This window comes from Sciurus carolinensis, chromosome 11, assembly GCF_902686445.1.
Source record: "Sciurus carolinensis chromosome 11, mSciCar1.2, whole genome shotgun sequence".
Lineage (NCBI taxonomy): Eukaryota > Metazoa > Chordata > Mammalia > Rodentia > Sciuridae > Sciurus > Sciurus carolinensis.
This window is the reverse complement of record NC_062223.1, coordinates 106,157,938-106,180,176: the sequence shown is the minus strand read 5'-3', so window position 1 is coordinate 106,180,176 and position 22,239 is coordinate 106,157,938. Positions and strand designations below refer to the sequence as shown.

Below are 22,239 nucleotides of genomic sequence, written 5' to 3'. Positions count from 1 at the left end.
TTTTGAAGGAGCATAGTGATTTTTTAGGAGATTATCTGCAGATAATTTAGCCAGAGCATTAACTAAGGATTGTGATACATGAAAATTTTAATTGTGTATTTAATGGAGAATGTTTTCAAAGCTAATCCTTACATATATTTTATGCAGTTTAGTTTCATGACTTCATCAATTCTAGATCACAGAGTAAATTCTCTAACCTACTTTGGGTAATGAATCTCTTTAAGAATTTAACTGGATACAGTCTCAGAAAAATTACAGGAACATACAAAAATTGACTGGTATACAATTTCAGATTTCCAAGATTTCTTGGAAAGAAAATAATGAATATGGATTTTAAAAATCTGTTCTAGATTTTAGTAACACCTATTTTAAAATTAACTAGTGACTACTTTTATGTAGAAGAAATAAAATAACATTTTTATGGCAATGTCTCCTTTCAATAGAAAAGGAGTTTTAAGACTGTCATGCTTCAGGAAGGGACTTCCAAGCTAGTGACCTTAATTTATTATTATTCATCAAACATATCATGCGTGAGACTCTTCACAAGACTGTATATTAAATTGACAAAATAAAAAACAAAACTGCAGAAAGATACTTTTAGTTATAGTTAAATAAATTGATAGAATATCAAATATTCATGTTAAAAATAGTGTAAATTTTATTTGTGATGTCCCTGGGGTACTTTTGAGATTATATGCGGTAAAGACTCTCTTCTAAGTCACACGGTTGTTATTATTATCTGTGTTCAAATCATATAAAAGGGAGCTTTGTTTCAAGGTCAAATCATGGCTACCTAGATTGTGAAGCACTTCACGTTTCCTCTGAATATTATTTGCTTTTCAATTTGTGGTTATTATTTGTCTAAAGTACAGTTTCAAAAATGTAAGTGTTGGTCACTGTCACATTCACAGCATGTGGATGGTTCATCAGTTCCATGCCTTTCATGCAGATGCCTTGCCTGGACCAAGATGTGCTGTGTAGACTCAACCCTGTACCTGACTTGGATGTTTCATCCTCTGAACCATGCTCCTTCCTCTCTTTCAATGATACCCAGAATTCAAAACCATTCTATGAACCACAGGTCATGTTTTCTTTTTCTATCCTATGCTGATTTCTAAAAACTTTCATCGCTTGCTTTATAGACTTAGAATCCTAGAATTTTTGAGTCAAAATATAGGTTAGAGGTTATCGCCAACCTTCGCATTTTACTGATGGTCCCTGGGACCTAATAAAAGTTAGGTGACTTGTCCATCAAAGCCCAGCTGGACACAGGTCTTCTGCCTTCTGGTCCAGTGCTCTTTCCTAAGTACTGTGATGCTCTTTGTTTCATGTTAGTGCCCTTTCCTGTATAGTTATGCTCTTTATTCAGTCTTCTATCTTGCTATGTCTCTTTTTTCATGAGAAGTTTGCCAGACTTCCCAGGGTCTTCCCTAATTAAACTTCAGAATCAGGCAACTTCTAATCTCTCTGGCTAAATCCTCCTTGAGTTGAGATAAAACCTGGAAGGCAGGTAGTCTTGTTAACTGAACTGATCCTTCAAGAAAGAAGAGGAGCAGATAATTTTCTTTAAAAAGGATACCTATATGTTGACTTGATTCAGTTTTAATCTCCCAAGATTAAAATAAGGTGTTTATTTAAATACATACAAAATTCTTAATGTTCTAAGTTCTAATTTTTCAGTACCTATACTTTTGGATCCTCAAGCAAATATCATAAAGAAATTTTCTAATCCAATATAACAGATCAGAACATTTTATCCAGAAGGAATAGAACTGTAAAAAGAAATAATAAAACAACAGCCATAAAAATTCAATTGACTACTTGAATTTTCATTTCCTTTCTTTTCCTAAAGCCAATTATTCACTAAGAAGAGTTTTTCTTAAAAGTGCCTCCCAAATTCATACTCTCATTTCTACCAAACTGGCATCATACTGTTGAAGCCCTTATAACCCCAGACCAGATCTTTGGGTCCTTTCAATCCATACTCTGCTACCCAGAGTCAGAACAACCTTGTTCTTCTGCTTGTTTATGGTGCTTTGTCAAAAGCCTTCAACAACTCATGATTGCCTTTGAGATATTGTTCTTACTTTCCTGACAATTTCCCAACTTACATAAGCTTCTTAAGTATAAATTTGTTATATTTTATTGAGCCAGATACTGCATCAAGTTTTCATTGAATCCTAGCAATTGTGTATGATAGGTTTATGTATCCATTTTATAAATGAGGAAAGTAAGGCCTAGAGTTGCACCGCTAGTAAATGGCAAAGGTGGGGTTGGAACTTTGGTCTGTCCAACACTGGAATCTAGGCTATGAACCACACTAATCTCCCATGCAGGTTCTCTGCTTCCAGTCATGCTAGTTTTTTTCTAGCCCCCAAAGTATTTTGTTTAGAATTGATTCCTCAGTAAAAATAGAACTTCCACTAGGAATTCCATTTTTCCTTTCTGTTGCCCTTTCTGAATTTCTTATCATTTTTAGTAATCACTCACTGACTTACTTATTTAATTAATATTTATCAGCTAACATATCTGAACCTTACTTACTTACTGTGAATCATACTTTGTGATGGTATGTGCACACATATTTTTTTCCCTCTTGGAGGGTAGCAACTATATCTTATGGTACATTATACTATTCTCAGCTCCAATGCAGAGCAAGAAATATAGATAATATACAATGACAACATATAGAATTGATATAACATTGAATTAACTTGAGCTGCTATTTTGCAAGCAACCCATTATAGTGAAAGAATAGTGTATTGGGAAGTGACAGGGACCCTTCAACTGTGAAACCCAATGGATTTTGAGAAGACCTGGTATAAAATGTATCTCAAAACTATAACAAGATTCTTCAAAACTACTGATAAATGTTGGCAAGAGGGGCATCAAAATATTATTGATACTAGCTACTATTATAGCAAATAATTTGGTCCATTGTGTAAACAAAACAATCTAGGAAGGTTCTTCAGTGATATTGTAGGTAGTTAAAAGAAAGGGGTTGCCAGTTCACTTTGCGTGGCAAGATAAGGAAAGAACACTAAATGATCAACTCTGATACAATTTTGATAGCACTATTTAGGGAAATATGATGCTCCCACACCATATCATTAAAATGAAAATCCAAGATAATGGTATTTTTATAAATCAGTTTCAATCTATTTATGTTTAATAAATAAAATGTATCACCTTTGTAAAGTTCTTCTAATCTTACTAATTAGAATATTTCAGCCCATTTTAGAAGTTAAATATTATATTTATTATCAACAGATACTAAATGTCAGCCATATGTTTGATTTAACTTGATTACAATTTACTTCACTGAATAGCTCACTAAATATGTCTAGTTAACCTTTGCATTCCAAGATTTTCATTTTCCATCTGGTTCTTGAGAGTAAACAAAAATTCAGTTTGAACTTTTCTCTCTTGTTTAAGGTTTCAGGTTCCTTAGCAGTAGGCAAGTATTTGGACATAACTCTTATAATTTCAAATGTGTTTTAATTGCTCTTGCTTTACCTACTTTATATTTTGTCTTGACTTTTGTCTAGGCGAGATAACAGCACAAATAGAAAAAGGAACTTGGGTGATAAATACAGTGTTTTGGAGAGAAAGAGGGCTTACAAACGAAAGAAAGGAAGTTGTCTGCACTTTCCATTAAAAGTTCAGAATTATAGAGGGGACTTACAACTAGAATATATGACTTTTCTGTTACTCTCTGAAAACAGCTGAAGCCTAAGAATTGTAAGTCCATTTTAGAATTCATAAAGATTTTAAGTTTATGTCACTCTAATTTAAAATACGATGCTGCTTATCTTTGAAAGCAATAGGGTTCATAGTCATATTTTGAAGCAGAAATATATTTCATGCTTATTTATTTTATTAACTCAAGCAGAAAAAAAGTAACAGTTTAAATTCTTAAAATAGTTTCACCTACATTTCTCTCTGTAAGTGTTAGTACTAGAATATATCACATAACTTTTCAATTATTTGCTCCTTGGCGGAAGTTGAATATGTCTTAAGCTGCCAGTTTGGACATTTCCATGAACTAAGTTTAGTATACCTAATAAACTGAGCAATTAACATAAAATCAAGTTTGCACTACACTAAACAAAACAAAACAAAAACAAAAAACAAACAAATGGTATTTTCATCTCAATTTCAGGTTATCTAAAAGAGATGTCACTGTAGAACCACTACCCATTCTTTCCTTGATTGATATTACCAAGAAATATTTCATTAGAATTCAAAGCACACAACGAAGCTTTTTGACACAGCTAATGTCCTTGTAGACATCAAATTCAACACATTAAGAGTTCACTAAAAATATTGTGACAATTCCTTGTATTTTGGGGGTACAGTTTCCTAAGCAGATATCCCATATGTGTGGCATATGGATTCAGGAATAAATAATGTGACTCAGATATATCCTGTACTTTTGCCTAAAGGGGAAAACATGTGAGAAAGTCAAACCCAGGTTTTGTCTGACAGTCTGACAATCTGACAATAAAATGCACCATGTGCTACTAAAAGTCCAATGCTTAGGTTTCTGGATTTGGTAGCTATTACAATATAATTATCTGCATGAACAGCATGCATTGCTATTAAAATCACATTCTGTATTATATATGTCCTTTCATATATGTTCCCAATCACATGACTACTATTGTTCCTGCTCAGAAGACAATAGTCCCTAATAAAAATACACCCTTCTGAAATACTTTTCTTTCATTAAAAATCTCCAAGTCAAAATGGTATAACTGCATTTCTGAAAGATGACTCAATTTTCTTGCAATAAATTGCTAAAATTCTTTTTCTTTGTGTACATTCATTTGTTACTAAAATTTCCTTCTTCTTGAGGTTCAAGTGCTTAGTTTATAATCCTAAAATTTTTCTAAAATCTACTTGAATAATATGAGATCTAGCCTCTTTAAAGGACAATAGTAACAAAGAATTCTTGCTGAATAAGATCTGGAGGCTGGTGTCTTTTCTAATTCCATGTGGTCCGTATTTCTTCTACAATCTCAAATTCTAGTGGCTTTTAAAGTCTCTCACTTGTATCTCCCCTTGGGTTCTCCCCTATGGAAGGACTAATTTGAAACAGATATTGAAGGCAGGGAATACTGATGATTTCCAAAGACAACATAAAGGTAGAGGGTACAGTGGAAATCATTAAAAGCAATATTAAAAGAGGCCTGGAAAAAGGGTGTGTCAGCACTGGGAAATAGTGCTCAAGATACTACTTCCTAGCTTTCCTCTTATTTTTCTAATCACTTTAATCATCTCATTAAAAATCTCATTAAGTCTATATTACTTCAGATCAAAAGTTTTGCCTATTAATTGTTGAAATTATATCAGTGGCTTCCTTTATTAAAACAATTTTAATAATGATATATATCATTTAATTTTAGTTTTGATATTTTTGTGCTTTCTTACTCATTAGGGTTTGAGTGCTCATAACTATGCATAATTCCACATATAAAGAAATTAACAGCTGAAGAATCTAAGCCTTAATGGAAGACTGGTGCTAATATTTAATGATGATGGAAAACACAGATGTAATAGCATATAACTGGTATGATTTGTGTGAAGATTTTTCTTTTTGCTTGCTATAACATTTGTAGGTGGATGTTCAGATAACTATTATGCAGAGGTGGCAAGCTGGTTTCCTAATGCTGGTGGGTTAAAAAATATAAATGTATAAATAAAAAGGGATTAAAAAATAGGTGGGGGAGGGGTTTCCTTCAAATGGATGGAACCCATTCTTTTGAAAGAAAACTCCCCTCTTACCTTGGTCCTGGAGCTGGTTAGTTCTCCTCTGTCCTCCTCCTAGGGGAGAAATACCCAAAGTTAAACAATAATAGAACATGGTCTTGTATTAAAGTCAAGTTCAGTTCTGGCCAACCCTTTCCTCAGGTCTCACAAGACCCTACCAACTGTCTGATATACTGGGGCTTCCGCTGAATTAAATTTAAAACCCATTTTAAGGATTAAGCCAAAGGGGAATGAACATTGGACTTGTAAAGGGAAAAACAGGTTTCTCCTTTTCAGTCATTTTGTCTTGTCAGAGAGCTGTCATAAGTCATATATTGACTAAGAGCATGTAATTTGTGGAAGGGCATTGCTGGGTTAATTTCCATCAGCTGCAGTGAATAATGGAGGCTGTAACTTGGGGTGGACCAAGAGTTCCCTAGGGAGCAGGAGGTATGCTGTGGTGTTCTCAGCCCACCTCCCTGATATGCTCCTTGTCTGCTGAAAATAAAACGATGGTGCTACGAGTAACACCCTGTGTGGAACAGCACTTACTCTCATATGAACAATAATGATTGTAAAAATCTAAGAAATAAAGTCTTATTAGATGGGAGGGTTAGAAAAAAGTCTGAGAAATGGGTATTATCAGACACTAAGCACTTTTTTATTTTTTCAAAACAGGGAATTACATATTAAATAAAGATGAGTTTTATTTTCCCCTCTCATTCAAGAACTAACCAAGCCCAACTTTGCTTAGCTTTCAAGATCAGGCAAGCTCAGGGCAGTATGGCCATTATTAGATGATTTTCCTTTTCCCTTAATGTGTCTCTGGCTAACTGGGACATCAGGTGTCATTGGAGAAAACAGGAATCTCAGAGAAAGAAGTGTGGCATTGGGAATTCAACAGTAATGGCCCCAATGCCACTTCTGTCACTCACCAGCTATCTGACCTGAGTTTTAGTAGCAGCATCTGGCCAGATAAAGATAATGGCACAAACTTCAAGGAGTTGTGGGAGTCAAGTTAGAAATACATTCATATACATGTTCTTGGTATATAGAATTTAGTTATTAAATTTTTACTTTTTTTGTACTTATAGTCTCTGACATGGTCTTATTTGAATTATCTTTTTTTTTTTTTTTGAGGCTAATCCTAATGAACTGGGCTTGGAGTCAGTTCTTAGTTACCCTTTGGCATAATTTCAGAGAGGGTGGGTGATTGGCTCCCATATAAAATCAAATACCAGACAATTGATTGAATTCCGTGAGACATGAAGGAGAGTGGAGACCAAGAATGAACCTGAACCCATACAAGATCATGTGCTATTGTTATTTAACTTTGGGTAACTTATTAAAATTCTTCATCAAGTAAAATGACAGTAGGTGAGAAGATGGATGTGCTTTGGAACCTCAGTTTGTCCCATTGTATTCCAGAGACATTAAAATGAGGGATGTTGTCGTCATTACTCTAATGGCCATATGAAAATGTGCAGGGAAAAAACACTGTAGACAGGTTCTATGCTATGCAATGACATCTTGTATCCATATGTTACTGTCACCATTTGTCTTGCATTAGATTTAATACTATGATCTTTAATAACCTTAAAGTTTCATAATATAATATGGTGTAATAAAATCCCTGTAACTGTAACATACATATATTCCCTGTGTTCTTCTCTGGAACTTTAATTTCATTCATTATCTTTAATGAATGTACTAAAAATGGTTACTTTGACAAACTAATACCTTTTACCCACAAAATGCTATAAATTAAAAAAAATACATAGATATGTGCAGAGAAAATTTCCTTTTTTTTGAAACAAATACAACTGGAAATTGAAAAGTTATGCTTCTAATGGGCAAAAGAATTGAGTTGTATGGAACACCTACTTCTTCTATGAAAGTCAATTGTATGACAGTTTTAAAGGAAATATCCTTATATTTAGAAATAAATTGGGAATCTATAATAAGAACAACTATAGGTATACTACCTAGATTGAGTAGAATTATAGTGACTGTGCAATATTCATGCTTCAGGGCATAAACTGATTGCTATTCTTGATAAAGAGAAAAATGGAAAAGAGATTAAATAGTACTGAAGTTGTTAGGGTTATCACAATGTCCTTAAAAACCATCTTCCCAAGCATTTTATATTGAAACACCACAGGATACCACATTTCATGAATCAGTTTTTATCATATCTAGAAGGAGAAATATAAGTTTTGTTTTGAAAAAATCAAAACAATTCCTTCTATATGCATGCACCTCATTTTTGCTGTTTTATTCCCCCTTTTAAATAATCCAACCAATTTTGTCAAGTTCATTACCTTGTCAAAATATAATGTTAAATGTCTGCTATATAGGAGCACAAAACCTGCATCTATTTGCAGCTCTGTTGGTTTTCACAGAGAAGTGCTCTCCTTAAATATCTTTCCATTTCACAATGTAGACTGCAATGAAAGAAGCTATTCACTAACAAAGTGATTTATTTAATTCCAAAACCAGATGAGTTTCTATTAAGGTTCTGAGATTGAATTTTCTCCCAGTCCGATTAAGTGTCCACAACTCCAAAGAGGTGTAAGATAATTCTTTGTTTGTTCTAATAAATGTAGCCCACGGTACACCTCAGAAATGGGAGTCTCAAAGTAGGAAGAGAATACAGTCCCCACTGTCACTATCACTATCTCTTCTCTCTGAGATGTGAGAATCTCGTCTGCTTTCACTTGGACAAGTCTGATGTTGGGGATCATAAACCAATTTTCTCCACATTTATTGGAACTAACTTTAATTGTTACAGAATCTTTCTTTGGGCTAACCTGAAATGTATCTTTGTGAAAATTCTTCAATTCAACAAGAATATTCAGTTTTTAACAAAAGTTTGAAAATTGGGAGACTTACGCTCTATACTGGTATTTCAGATATGCCTTGAAATTACTAGTGTTGTCAAAACTGCATCAGGGAGGAATCACAGACACTGTATAGTAAAGTTTAAGAGTAAACTGTATTTTATATAAAATTCCTGTTTTTTTTTTTTTTTTGGTTCTTTTCTTATAAGAGCACTGGAGAAAGTCAGAAGATCTCAGTTCTAACCTCAGCTGACAGTGGGCAAGTCACTTAACGTTTAATTTACAATTAAACTATACAATGTCTCTATAATAAAATGACATCATAAAAGAGTTAAATGGAGCAAGTTAAGTATATATGGAAGTGATTTGAAAAGCATAACATTATACTATTACTGTTAATGTTTCATTTAAGAAATATACTGCTCAGTAATTTTTAGTTTTCTATATATGATATTATCATATCATTTATAAAAAGTAACTTTTTCCATTTTATTTTTCAGTCTATATTCTTTTCTTTTTACTCAGGGAGACAATCTGAGGTCAACTTTACTTGGATCCTATTTATTTCTATTTACCTTTCACTAATCAAATTTAAGGCAAAGGTTAGGGTACTGTCTTAGGACTCTGGATACTTTGATTTTAAGTTTCTCGTTTTTTTTTTTAATTTATTTTTCTGTAACGACAGACATTAGCAACATAAAGAGCTGTCCTTGCTGATAATGTTTTTATGAGTATTTTTTGCGGTTCTGCTTGTAAATTTCTGGAAAGGGGAGACTACGGGCTGGGGAGTTGACGATGTCTTTTCTTGATTACTATTGGAACTTCTGCCTGCTATCACTTCTAAGAGGGCGATTCAGAAACTCCATATCTTTCAGCATCGCATATGAAATAACCAGGATTTTATAGCAGCAGAGATCCTATAGTAGCTCCTGACAGTTTTTATTTCTTCTGTGAAGTGAAGCAATAAGGAAGAAAAATCTGTATATTATTTGCTTTGAAAGCACAGAACTGTTTGTGTCACATTTGTTTGATTATTTTAAATTTAATTCTTATTGTAGTTAATTCCCAAATATTTAGTGCTTAGAGAAAACATTGAATTTTTAACATTTCTGTAGAACGTATTCATGGGTTAATTTCTTCACTTGAGTACCCCAGAATTAAGAAGAAATGAAAGCTAAATAAAATCTAGTTTATTTCAACATGATAGGGATATGTCTTTGTATTGTCAGTGGTATTTTAAAATCATAGATCTCTCCAACATCTCAGTATTGTATGTACACTTAATGTTTTTGTGTCTTTAATTTTTCTTTATTGTTGAGTTGGGTGATGTTAAAGGATGCACTGAAATAATTTCACAAGCTTCTTCAAAGTATATTTCATTCTGTGTATATCTCTTCAAAGTGAATTTTAGATTTTCAGAAAGTATGAAATCTGTCCATAAAAGAAACTATTTTCAATTATGAAAAAGATTTTTGATATTAAGGAGGATAAATAATGCATGAGTTCATGGAATTTATGACTTTTGTTAGTGTAATTATTGTTTATTAAATATTTCTATAATCAAGATCATACTTGTTTCTGAGCAGGATCAGGACCTGGTCTATGTATTTTAGAGAACTGACTAGTGATTTTCTAAGGTGTTGGTAAATATACATGCTACTATATATTTGTGGCAAAATCATCTCAGATGTATGTTATTTCATTGTGAAAACAGGAGCTATAAGACTGATTTTGCTGAAAGAACAAGTTTTAAAATAAACAAGCTATGGTTTTTTATTCTCAGCTAAGTTAAACTTGACTATAATTCTGAACAGAATCATTATTACTTTCTAATTCATTCTAAATGATTGCCAAACTATTTTATCTTTTGTTTGCTAAATATGAATCATAAAACTAGCCCCATCTTTGCTGATGCTATCTTTAGAGACAAAATAGATTTAATAAAGTCTAAAGTTGTGGATGAATGGTTTCCTATATGTTATGTTGAAACAAATGGGTACATTTTCATTTTTTTCAGAAAAACCATTATGTATTTATGATCTTCAAAGTGGATGTTGATAATTATCATAAAACTACATTATAGTAGCACAGTACAGAATTACACTAAAGAGTAAATTGCATCACCACAATAAAGTGAGTTTTATAATATTTAATTATAGGCATTTAGGAATTTTATGGTAAACTTATCATCACTGCTTCCAAAGCCCTGTGTTGTATGAGTATAGAGTGTGTGTGTTTGTGTGTGTGTGTGTGTATGTAGCATGTAGCATGTTCGTCAGTGCAGACACAAAATATTCTCTATTTAATTATTGAAAGCATAAAAGTCCCTTCTATTCTTTAGTTCCTCCCACTTTACACTTTCAGCTGAGTGCCCTGGGACAATAAGAAGTAGGAATCTACTGCAGCATGATTATAATGCTTCTCTTTTTGTCCCCATGAAACTATTCAGAATTGTAAGAGTTATGTAAGAGTTACAATCTCTGAGTGGCCTGTGCTGTCAACTTCCTGGTATACTTATGTTTAGGAAGGTGACTCTGGAGAATAGAATCCTACACAAGGGGTGTGCAAAAAACACCAACACAGAACTTGTCCCTGTACTTTTACTAATGTTCAGAGGATAAAGAACTACCCATAAAATAAGTACAGATAACTTTATAATTGTGAGCTTCAAGAGTGTTTCCTAGCAATAGAAGTCATGGTCCTATACTCTGAGATCCTATAGTGAAGAAAATTAACCTCAGGCATTTCCTTTATTTTTGTCATTCATTTTTGTTGTGCTGAGGATTGAAACAAGGCCCTGGGACATGTAAGGAAAACTCTGTTCCACTGAGCTACCTCCCCAGACTTATTTTCTTTAATAATTGAGTTATTATTAAGAAGGTTCAAGAGTAGCTTTGTAGTAGTTTCAAAAGCCATATTATGCAGAGAAAAAACAAAACACCTCTTTCTTGGAGGATTTAAATCTTGTTCTGGAGAATTCTGAGAATGAGGAAATGAAAAGAAATTCAATAGAAGGGAATGCTAGTGAAATCTGACACATTCAAATCTACTTTGACTACTTCTAAAGGCAAACGGGCACTGCCCTCCATACACGAATCCCCTGCATCCCTTACTTAACTCCTTACTTTTGATCTGAATCCCTGCTCATGATGACATGGCATGCCTTAGTGTCCTTTCCTGTCATGGGAGTGCAGACCTCTTATGCCTGCACACTTTGTCAATTCCTTGCCAGGTTAACCTGGGAATATTGAAAGCCTCAGGTGGATAATTCTTCTGGCACAGGGCTCTTGTCCGGCAGCTAAGACTTAAATGTGAGCAACATACCCATACAATAAAAAAGCAGAAACAACAGCTCCCACATACTAATATCTGCTGCTCTTCCTTACTTCAACCTCTAGGATTCCTGGTTCTATAGATTTCCCTTCCATTTCTTCCCCCTACCTCTTATTTTTTTGTTAGACAATCTTTTGAGATACTTTGCTTTGACTGACTGGATTTTTTTTCTCACTAGGATGTTTTAGTTAGACTCTTTTTAGATCTTAGCATTGCCAGAACCCTCAGGAAAAATGTTTTACTTCCATTGCTTTATAACTTCAGTTTCAGAAAACTCATATTTGGCCTTCCATCCACTAGTACAGAAAGGGAATCCAAATTCACTGAAAGTTTCACACACTTGTTTTGTTCTTATGCCTCTTCTTAACCTGACTACAGTGTGTGTGTGTTAGGCAGGGGCTGTGGATTGTATCTAGAGATTATTCCTTACATAGAGATGATCTGTGAAGATGAGTGACATAATATGAAACCTGTATGGCTACTTGACATATACCAAGAAAATATTTAAATGTAATATTAATGTAGGGGCAAATTCACTTCAGGGATTTTTCAGCACATTAATTATGTATCAAATTAGGAGTTTTGGTTTTAGAACAATTTTGTTTCCAAAATACAGTTGGCATATGGAGGTCAAGGCCACTTAACCTGGGGGCTAGAGATTCTGTACTCAGGTGTGTGCTGCTACTGAGTTGCTTTGAATTGCATTGGATATAGATGTTCTTTGTGGAGATTCTTTATAAGATTTATCTATGAGGCATTGCATGGATCAAAAGAACAACAGTTTGGAATTCTGACTTTTCTCAGAACCACCAGAATTAAGATCTAGTCTTAGACTGCTCATCAAATCAAGTTGGCCATGTTTAAATAAGCTGCTAAGTTTCTTTTCTAGCAGTTTAATCTTTGTCCTTTTTGAAGTGGCAGTAACTAAAATAGCCACGAACTTCACATTTTCTCAAGAATGTTGCTAAAGTACAACTTCTAAGTATAGTGGTGAAAAGAGCAAGAGCTAAAAACAACAACAACAACAACAACAACAACAACAACAAACAAACCAAACACATCAAGTTTAGAAGTTTTTCCACCTGGTGTCGCAAGGCATCCCCAAAGGCAACAATTTAAAAATGACCTGATAAATTCTCAGCTGGAACCCAGCAACCAACTATTGAATTATTTGTCAAAAGACTGAGTGAATATTTTTTCAGCATTTAAAAAAATCTAATGGGAAGAAAGGCACAAATGTTTAATGCCTGGTTAGTCTTAATATAATATGACAAAAACCTTTGTTTCCTCTTTATGAGGAGTCATCTTTCAATTATAGAAAAGAATTAAATGAAAAAACTTAGAATTTCAAATAGTAATAGAAAGTTTTATGCTTCCTGTTGTGTTCAGCATCCAGAAAGGTAAAGGATAATATGAATCTTACTGTGCAATTATTTTCTCCTGGGACACATGTCCTATTGATACCTTCACCATGTGACATCTCAGTTTGTGAATGCAAAATAATTGATGTCCACAATAAATATCAGCATTCCTAAGAGCAAATTGGGTAGTTATTTAACTTAGTACCACGGGGGATTCGTGTGCATTTGTGTGTATGTTGAGAGGCACAATTGATTTTTGTTTTGTTTGTCTAATCCCTAGCCTGAGAGACTATATTCAAAACATAACAGAATCACAAAAACAAAGTTATCTGTAGCAACTTTTAATATGGCACTAAGAAAATGGCATTTCTTTCCTTAATGGTTAATATAAGAAAAATCGTTTACTGACCTACTGCAATCCCTTCCCATAAAACATGTAAAAGTTATTAATTCGTGGTCAAGAGACGATCAGTATATTAAGTACTCAGCCTCACATTTCTGTAGTTTTAAGTTTTTCTATTGTCTTTGGTACATACTAGCAGTTGACTTACTTTTAATAATAAAAAAAGAATACTATAGCACATTTCTTTTTTCTAAATTTTCTATAGTCATCTGAACTTGTGACTTGGTATGTCTGACAGATTTTATATGGGAAAGTGGTTCCTTAGGATAATACACCTTTCATACATGGATTTGAATATTATTTAATACATCTACCCTATCAAATTCTCCAAAGTGGAGGAAACAATTTGTCCTACTGAGAACTGTACTCATCCTGAAGCAGATCTAGACTTGGTCCAAGAATCTATGAGGTCAGTGATTTTGTTAAATGTGGAGAGATGTGGTATTATACTTCCCTTTCTTAGTACTTCCTCCTCCCTGCTGTGTGTGGTATTCTGTGAGGCAGGGAGCTGCCTGTTGCAAAAGAACTATGATGAGCCTGCTTTCAAAAGCTCAGTTCCTGTTGCCATGGGTGCCTGCAACTGGGCATTGCCAAGTCCAACGGGGCATCATATCTTCCAGAGCTCACCAGTGATGCAAGTTTCATTCTAGCTATTTTCTTTTGAAGCATCATTTTTTTTCTCCCTTTTTTTTTTTTGATGACAGGTTATTTGTCTTATTTTAGACACAGTCCCACAAACATCTTTACCGCAGGCAAGTTTATACGGAAATTATCACTATTAAATTATAAAGGTACAGAAGACTACAGTTTTTAAATTTGTCTTCAAATATTGGGGGGAAGTATATGAATCCTTACAAGGGTCAGTGGAAGTCTTCAGATAAGATCCACTGCTTTGTTCAATGAAGGCACTTCTGATTTTAAATACCATGAATCTCTTTAACAGAAGTATTCTCATCTAAAGGGGCTAAGTCACTAAATCTGTATTACTCAAATTATGTTTCACTCTAAACTACTTTTAATAGGTTTGTTTATTGCATAGTAAAATCACGAGTATAGTAACTAGTGAATTATAGTTAAAATGTAGTAAATTTGATAGTATTTAACAATAAAATATGTAACTTTATTATACTTTATTATTTAAATGTAAAGTTGATAGCATTTTGACAATAAAGTATGTATTTACTGTAGCATATATCTATGCTATAATCAATTCATATAGTAAAGTTGATAGTGCTGATAGATTAAATAAAGTCAAAATAAATGCACTTTTTTCATTTAAATTTTACATTTCATTACAATGTCATTTGAAATGTATATTTTAAAACAACCCTTCACAGTTTCTTAGCCAGAAAAAGTCTTTCACTACTCTTTTGGGTTGTCAAGGATACTGGAGAAGGAGACAGGAGGAAGCCAGAGTATTGATTAAAGTATAAATAGTGTGGTGAATGTAGAAAAAAAGATTCGGGAGAAATAAAAAGATCAATATACCTGACATTGTTCTGTCACCTACAAATGGCAGAATTTATGTCAAAGTACAATAAACCAATGATTTCTGGGAATTGTTGTTGGTCATATATAATGGATAGGTCAATTGCTTTAATTCTCAGGTATATGGCCAGCTAATGCTCATCTGAAATAAAGTCTCTCTGAACAGTAAAGAGCTCTGTATATCATTATCCACCATAAAGCTGTGTGTTAGTCATCACCATTGTGATATTTTTTAGGCTTGTCACAAATACGCTCTAATGATCCTGACTGCATTTATTTTAAAGTCTACATTTAAGACCCAAGTCCTGATTTTCCATCCTGGTTGAGTATCACACTCTTCCTTTGTTCTATGACATTTATTCTTAAGCATTTTGAACAAAGAGCAGAACTTGGAAACTTAAAACTTCCCTAGACCAAAGGAACATTGCTAGTCATTTGTTGGCATTCTCTGATTAAGCTTACATAGAAGGAACACTTACTATTTTTTCTTAAAGCCTTAAGTTACCTAAGAATCAAAACAGCAGTCTGTGAAAAAGTCATCATTAATGACACTGAGATACACATGTCTTACCATATCCAGAGCAATTAACCTAAAGACCTGGTTAAGAAAAGATAGATCCTAAAGGAGAACAGACCTAAGTCTCTACTGAACTGAATAAGATAGAAGGCTTCAAAGACACTTGATACAGGTATGCCCTCTGGATCTTGTTCTGATGAATGCAATTAATTTGAACTTGCTTCTACAAACAAAATAATTTATGCAAAAGATGCCTGTTAGTTCATCTCTATATTAGTTTATCTCTTTGAAACAAAATAATCCTAGTGGAATAAGAATTGAGATCTAGATTTAGTGAGCCTCCTGCTTAGATGGCAGGGGATGGGGAAGTGGGAAGGTAGGGGGCAAGGTGAATGCTGGTTAGTCTTCAGTGTCCTTCCAATGTTCTCAAAAACAGGACAAAGCTGAACACGGTGGCCCATGCCTGTAATCCCAGTAGCTTGGGAGGCTGGGGCACGAGGACCATGAGTTCAAAACCAGCCTCAGCAAAAATGAGGCACTAAGCAACTCAGTGAGACCCTCTCTAAATAAAATACAAAAAATAGGGCTGAGGATGTGTCTCAGGGGTTGAGTGCCCCTGAGTTCAATCCCCAGGACCAAAACAAACAAACACCCAAAAAAACAAAATAAACAAACAAACAAAAATCAGGACAAAATCACTGTAGTATTGGCATGCAGGGGCCAGCTTGCTCAGGAAACTGTGGCATATATAAAACAAAATGTGTAAACAAACTCTCCATCCAGGAAGCCGAATTTAACAATTGCCTCATTAACAAGATCCAGGCAAGGACAGGAAAAGAGGGGGAAGCCAATGGCTGATTATTAAACAGTTCTAGACAGATGAAGCCCTCAGCATCTTTCCAAACAATCCCTGTAGTGTGGATTTGACAAAGTGGCACATTTAAGAGGGAACTCTTGCCATCAATGGCAGTCAGACGCTCCCGTATCTTAGGGCCAATTTTAGTCCCTGGAGCTTGACTTTATCAGTACACATGAGACAGAGGACAAGGCAGCTACATCCACAGAGAATTAATTAAGAGCAAAAGAGACATCCAGTGAATGTAATCAATAGTCTGAATGCTGAGCTACATATCAACCACTGTCTCTTTCATCCCTTCTATTTCTTTTAAATTATTTTATTAGCTACTCAATCTCATTGGAATTATATATTTTTCATAGTTCATCATACAAAATATACCATCAAAGGCTAACTACCCTGATGCCAGTTTAGGTTTCTGAGTGATTGAAATCTTTTTTGGGTAGAATTCCATTATGGATAATTTATTAGTTTGGCTTTCCCCCTGCACATTTTTCCAGTTTGGTATGGGATGTATGTTCAAATAAACCAGACTTCAGAGTTGCCAAAGTCCACACCCAAATTGTCTTTACTAACTTTTATCTATCTTTTGAAAACCATTCCTTTCATAATATACCATAAACCCCCTACTAGTGATTACAGTGTTGCTTGCAAACACACAATATTGGTTTAACACAACCCTTTTCAGTACTGGTGTTTGTTTCTTATATCTCTCAACCCTTCCCCCACCCAATGCACATCTTAAAGTATTTTGCAGTTCCCCTTTTGAAATCAATGAAAACAATCATATGATGTTTATATTGCTTTCATTTGTGCTGGGCAAGAGTATAAGTCTTATTACCTTCATTTTTGAATGGCTTACCAGAGACATCATTTTTCAAGACCAGGTTCTTGATTAAGTCCTTTAGGAAACATTCTGATTTCCTCTTGAATCTGTGCTTTGTGTGCATCTCTCCTAAGCAGCACTGAGACCAGAGTAATCTGTCAGTCATCACTTGTGATGGGCTCTAGCCCCATCAATTCAACAGCAGCCTTTATTGCTTAAGGAAAATAGGAAATTCTGCCTCCTGGACATAAACATGTGAATTTTCTATGTCCAGGACCCAAGAGGATAAAAAGGGCAGATTTAACCAATATTTCCATAAGAATGAAAGTCTCACTTTTACCCCACATGTGTAAAACACTTGATTCATGAATCACATATAAGGGGCTCATCTATAAACATTTTTGTATTGTCATTGGATCTAATTTTACAGATCTTACTTACACCACACTCCCTTTAAAATAGGTGGGAGTGTGACTTGAGTAAGCACTATAAAACCAGAGCCTGTTTCTCCCTGAGCCTGGTTGCTTTTATAAATAGATGTGGTTTCAAACTTAACACCAACGAAATCTCAAGATAATATAAAATAGAATGATGCCATAATAAATGAAACATCAAAATGGAAAAAAAAAATGGTTCGCTGGCAAGAAGTCAATTTCTTCTTAGTTACCCGAACTAGAGGCCAGGCATTATGTTAAAAAAATAATGATAAAATGTAGAATTATTACTGACACAATGACAGGGTAGATTTTGGTGGCCAAAAAAAGTTGATGAGATATAGAAGTACATGCTACTCCTGTTTTAGGCCCACTGGAAGCAGCGAGTGTTCAACCGGTTTGGTTTTTATATGGCCTTCAAAGGTTTTTATGTCAACTAAGATTACTCTGAAATTAAGAAAAAATTTTACCTGATGGTTGACCAAAAAATATGAAATGGAGAAAAAGAAAATAAACAAACACACATACCATGTTCACACACAAAACAAAATAATTCTTTCAGGGACATCAGGGAAGGTGGAATACTATAACAACACATGTTATATTGTTATACTATTCCACCCACCTTAATGAGGAACCCTTGGGCGTTGCTACTCCATAGCCTTTGGAATCCAGATTTCCTCCCACTTTCATCGTGTCACATGGCTTTCGCTGCTCAATGTATTCGTTCATAGTGGACTCCAGGAGAAAGGCAAATTTGCCCTTGGATTTGCGGACACGAGCCACTCCCTCAGCTGTAGTCCTAGTGAACACTGAAGGCTCTGCTGATCGCATGTAGGTCCACATCTTTTCATACACTGCTATTTTTGATCTCTGGAGGAAATTAAAATAAAATTAAATACAGGAAAGAAGGGAACAACATGTTAAAATTGACTGAAGCAGAAACACAGATAAAGCCTTTTAGTATCTTCCCATTTCCCTCTAATTTGCTATACAGTAACATAATAGTAAGGTGATTCTTTCATCAGTGGAAAAATACCCTTTGCGACTATTTAAGGAAATCATTGAAATGACAAACACTGAAAAGTGATATTTAAAGAAGCCTGTACCTCCTGCCATAATAATTACTTTACTCAATTGCTTAAATACCTACTTATCATTCTTTTTAACATAGAAGGCCATGAACAGCATTGAACATTTAAAATCATGTTTTATACCACAATCATGATAAACTTGAAAAGGACCAGAGTTATCTGGTCCTTTTATCTTGACAGAACTCCTTTTAATACTATATTTGTGTTAAAACCAATGAGGTGAGTTATTTTATTTTTATCTTTCTCGATACCTCAAAGTAAGATGCACGTAAAGGTATGGGTCATATCAAGTCAGTAATTGAACACCAAAGAAAGAGGAGAAATCTGCTGTCGTATAAAAAAGCAAATATTCACAACACAACAATCGAATTCTAGTTTAGTCAAAACATGTTTTAGACATTATCTGACAAAATCTCCAGATAGAATATACATCAAACTTTAAAGAGAAGTGATTCCTGTTTTCCTACTTTGTGTTTTGATGAGTCATTCTCATCTCCTGACTCCAGTCAAGGAACTTATTTATTTCTATGAATTACTTCTGTCTACCTGAGCTCCAACTACTTAATTTACCCAGGTCCTTTTACTATCATCTGCATTGGCATTAGATTTTTTTCATTCACATATACATTTTTAATGTGAAATTATACCCAACTGAACTCAAATGTCTTCCAAACATTCATTTAGTAAGATAGAAATGTCTAACACCTGTTTGATGTTTGATAATAGGATGATGCACATAAACTTTTATGATTGCATTTTTTTCAATAACAAGGTGCTGAAATTTTGTATCTGGAGTTAAATAAAAAAGCAATTGAGACTTCATTTAGATTTCATGTGTGAGGCATAATTCTGAATAGTATACACATTTATTTATATTAATCTTCCTTTGTTTGCCAAATATGGAATCCAGTAGGAAGCAATTGTTCTTGTTCTGAATAGCAAATTTAAGAATACATATTTTTGGGACAAGCAAAAATATTCAGGTGGATAAAGAAAAAACTGATAAAAGTGGGATTTGAAGTTTCAACTTTATAAGATGGTAACTAGTAATCAATAAACCTAAATAATAAACCAAATGATTGACTCACGTATTTGAAACAAAGGAAAGTATATTCAAACATTGATAAATGTCAAGACGGAAAATAGATGTGAAATGGTTTTATGCTATGTACACTTGAAAATATTCCATAATATAAATTGTGGGATGTGTGTGTGCATGTTTAAGTGTTGACAGGTTATTTCTGGCTGTAAATTCTCATTTTAGGAAATTCTGTGCCAACTTGTCAATTCAATTGCAAATATCCCATGCATTTCCCAGACAGAGGAGTTCTGGGTTTCAGAACCCAGGCATGGGATCCAATAGGGTCACCACATTGCTAGCCTCATTCATCCCTTCTTTAAAACTGGAGTTCTGCTCCAGAGAATGATCTCTTCCATTTTATAATGAATTCTGAAAAATATAAACTCCATGGATCACATGATAGAGATTGTCCTCACATATTTAATGATTCCAAAATCAGAGAAGTGTTGCTAAACATCTTTTAGACATAATCACTTTTTCATACATGTATAACTTGAGAGTTTCACCCCAAAAGGTATAGGTCTCCACGTATACTGTAAACCCAATACATAAAATACATTGAAAACATAAGAAATAAAACCAATGCGTTATTTTAATGAAAAAATTTTTGAAAAGTTTTAAGAATATCAGAAGCATGCCATTTATTTGGCAGTGTTCCAGTTACAGTTAGGTAGCATATTAAAGGAACAGGACAGTTAAGCTCAACTAGCATAGCAAAATGGAAAAAAAAATTGTTTTTAAGGCTTAGGACTTTTATACCATTGATAGTTTTTAATAGTACATTCTTATAACACCAACATGAGTAAAATTATTTCTGCTTTTGTTTAAGTATATTGAATTGTGTATACTTAAATGCAAAGGAATTGGATGCAATCTTTTTTTTTTTTTTTTTTTTTTTCATGATACTGGGGATTGCACCCAGTGGTGCTTTACCACTAAGCCACATCCCTAGTTCTTTATACATTTTAAATTTTGAGAGAGGTTCTTGCCAAGTTTCTCAGACTGGTTTCAAACTTGAGATCATCCTGCCTCAGCCTCCAGAGTTGCTGAGATTACAGGCATGCAATACCATGCCTGGCTTGATTCAATCTCTTTAACATCAAGAAAAGTAAGAATCCATAGAATAGTTGTGCTTAATTAAGGAGGTACAATAGAAATTGTAAAATACAGACTGTCAGTGGAAAATAGAGGAAAAATGCAAGCAACTTGTTTCAGGAGAGTAAAAAAGTCAGCCTGTTTGTCACCATGTTGACACTTAGAAGTTCAGGTTTTGATTTAAAGGGACAAGATGTAGATAAGATCAGATACACATAATGAAAGGATGAGGGGGAATTAAGAGGCAAAGGACTGGAAATGGCAAGCATCCTTGTGCATTTTTTGTGACTGAAAGAGAATGTTTGTTGCACGGTTAAGGCAAGCAAATATCTATAAATTTGATGAGGAAGGCTAAAATGAGGGAATTTCTGCAGATGCAGCAAGCTCATAAATACAATGAAAATGGAAATTTTAAGTCACTAAAAGTTTCAGCTGTAGCATCTACTTTAAAATCAGCATGGGGAGTAAATATGCTATAGGTAATAAGCAAAGATAACATGAGAGTTATTATTTTTTGTAATTAGGAAATTAATCTCAGATCTATTTGTTTCATCATTATTATAAAACAATACTTGGGAAACTGATTTAAAGCATTATTTTATTATTTAAAACAATTCTTCTAGTTTAAAAATTGTGCCATCTTTTAATTTCTCAAAAATTATTCTTAGCTGGGCACATTTGTAATCCTAGCAGCTTGGAAGACTGAGGCAGGAGGATCACAAGTTCAAAGCCAGCCTCAGTAACTTGGCAAGGCCCTAAGCAACTGAGAGAGACCTTGTCTCAAAATAAAAATTAAAAAGGGTTAGAGATGTGGCTTAGGGTTTGAGGGCCCCTGGGTTAAATCCCTGGTATAAAAATAAATAAATAAATAAATATTCTTCCATATCTGATTTTAGTAGGAAATATGTATAAATATCATGCATTACAGTTAATGCTTACACTTCTATCAGGTGAATTGCTTCCCCCTTCTTTTAGCTTATCCAGTAAGACTGATGTTCTAGTGATAGCTCATCAGTAGTTATTTGATAATCTTATAAACCTTGAGATACCCCATTTATGCATTCATGATTGCACAAGACAATATCTGAATTGAAATGAAAATCAGTGTGCTTGAATCAGGTGTGTAAGATGCATGTGTAAAGAGTAAAGCTGCTATTATG

At 34.0% G+C, this 22,239-nt stretch overlaps 1 protein-coding gene across 6 annotated transcripts in view; it reads right to left on the bottom strand.

Moving 5' to 3' along the window:
- Positions 1-22,239, bottom strand: part of Gria4 (glutamate ionotropic receptor AMPA type subunit 4) — a 348,446-nt gene that overhangs the window by 21,900 nt on the left and 304,307 nt on the right. For 5 of the 6 annotated variants that reach the window (XM_047515811.1, XM_047515810.1, XM_047515815.1 and 2 more), the window contains exon 14: positions 18,435-18,682. In XM_047515811.1, the coding sequence (XP_047371767.1) occupies positions 18,435-18,682 (248 nt within the window). Of the gene's footprint in view, positions 1-5,787; positions 5,827-18,434; positions 18,683-22,239 lie in introns of all 6 variants that reach the window. The other variant, XM_047515816.1, reaches the window with a different exon arrangement.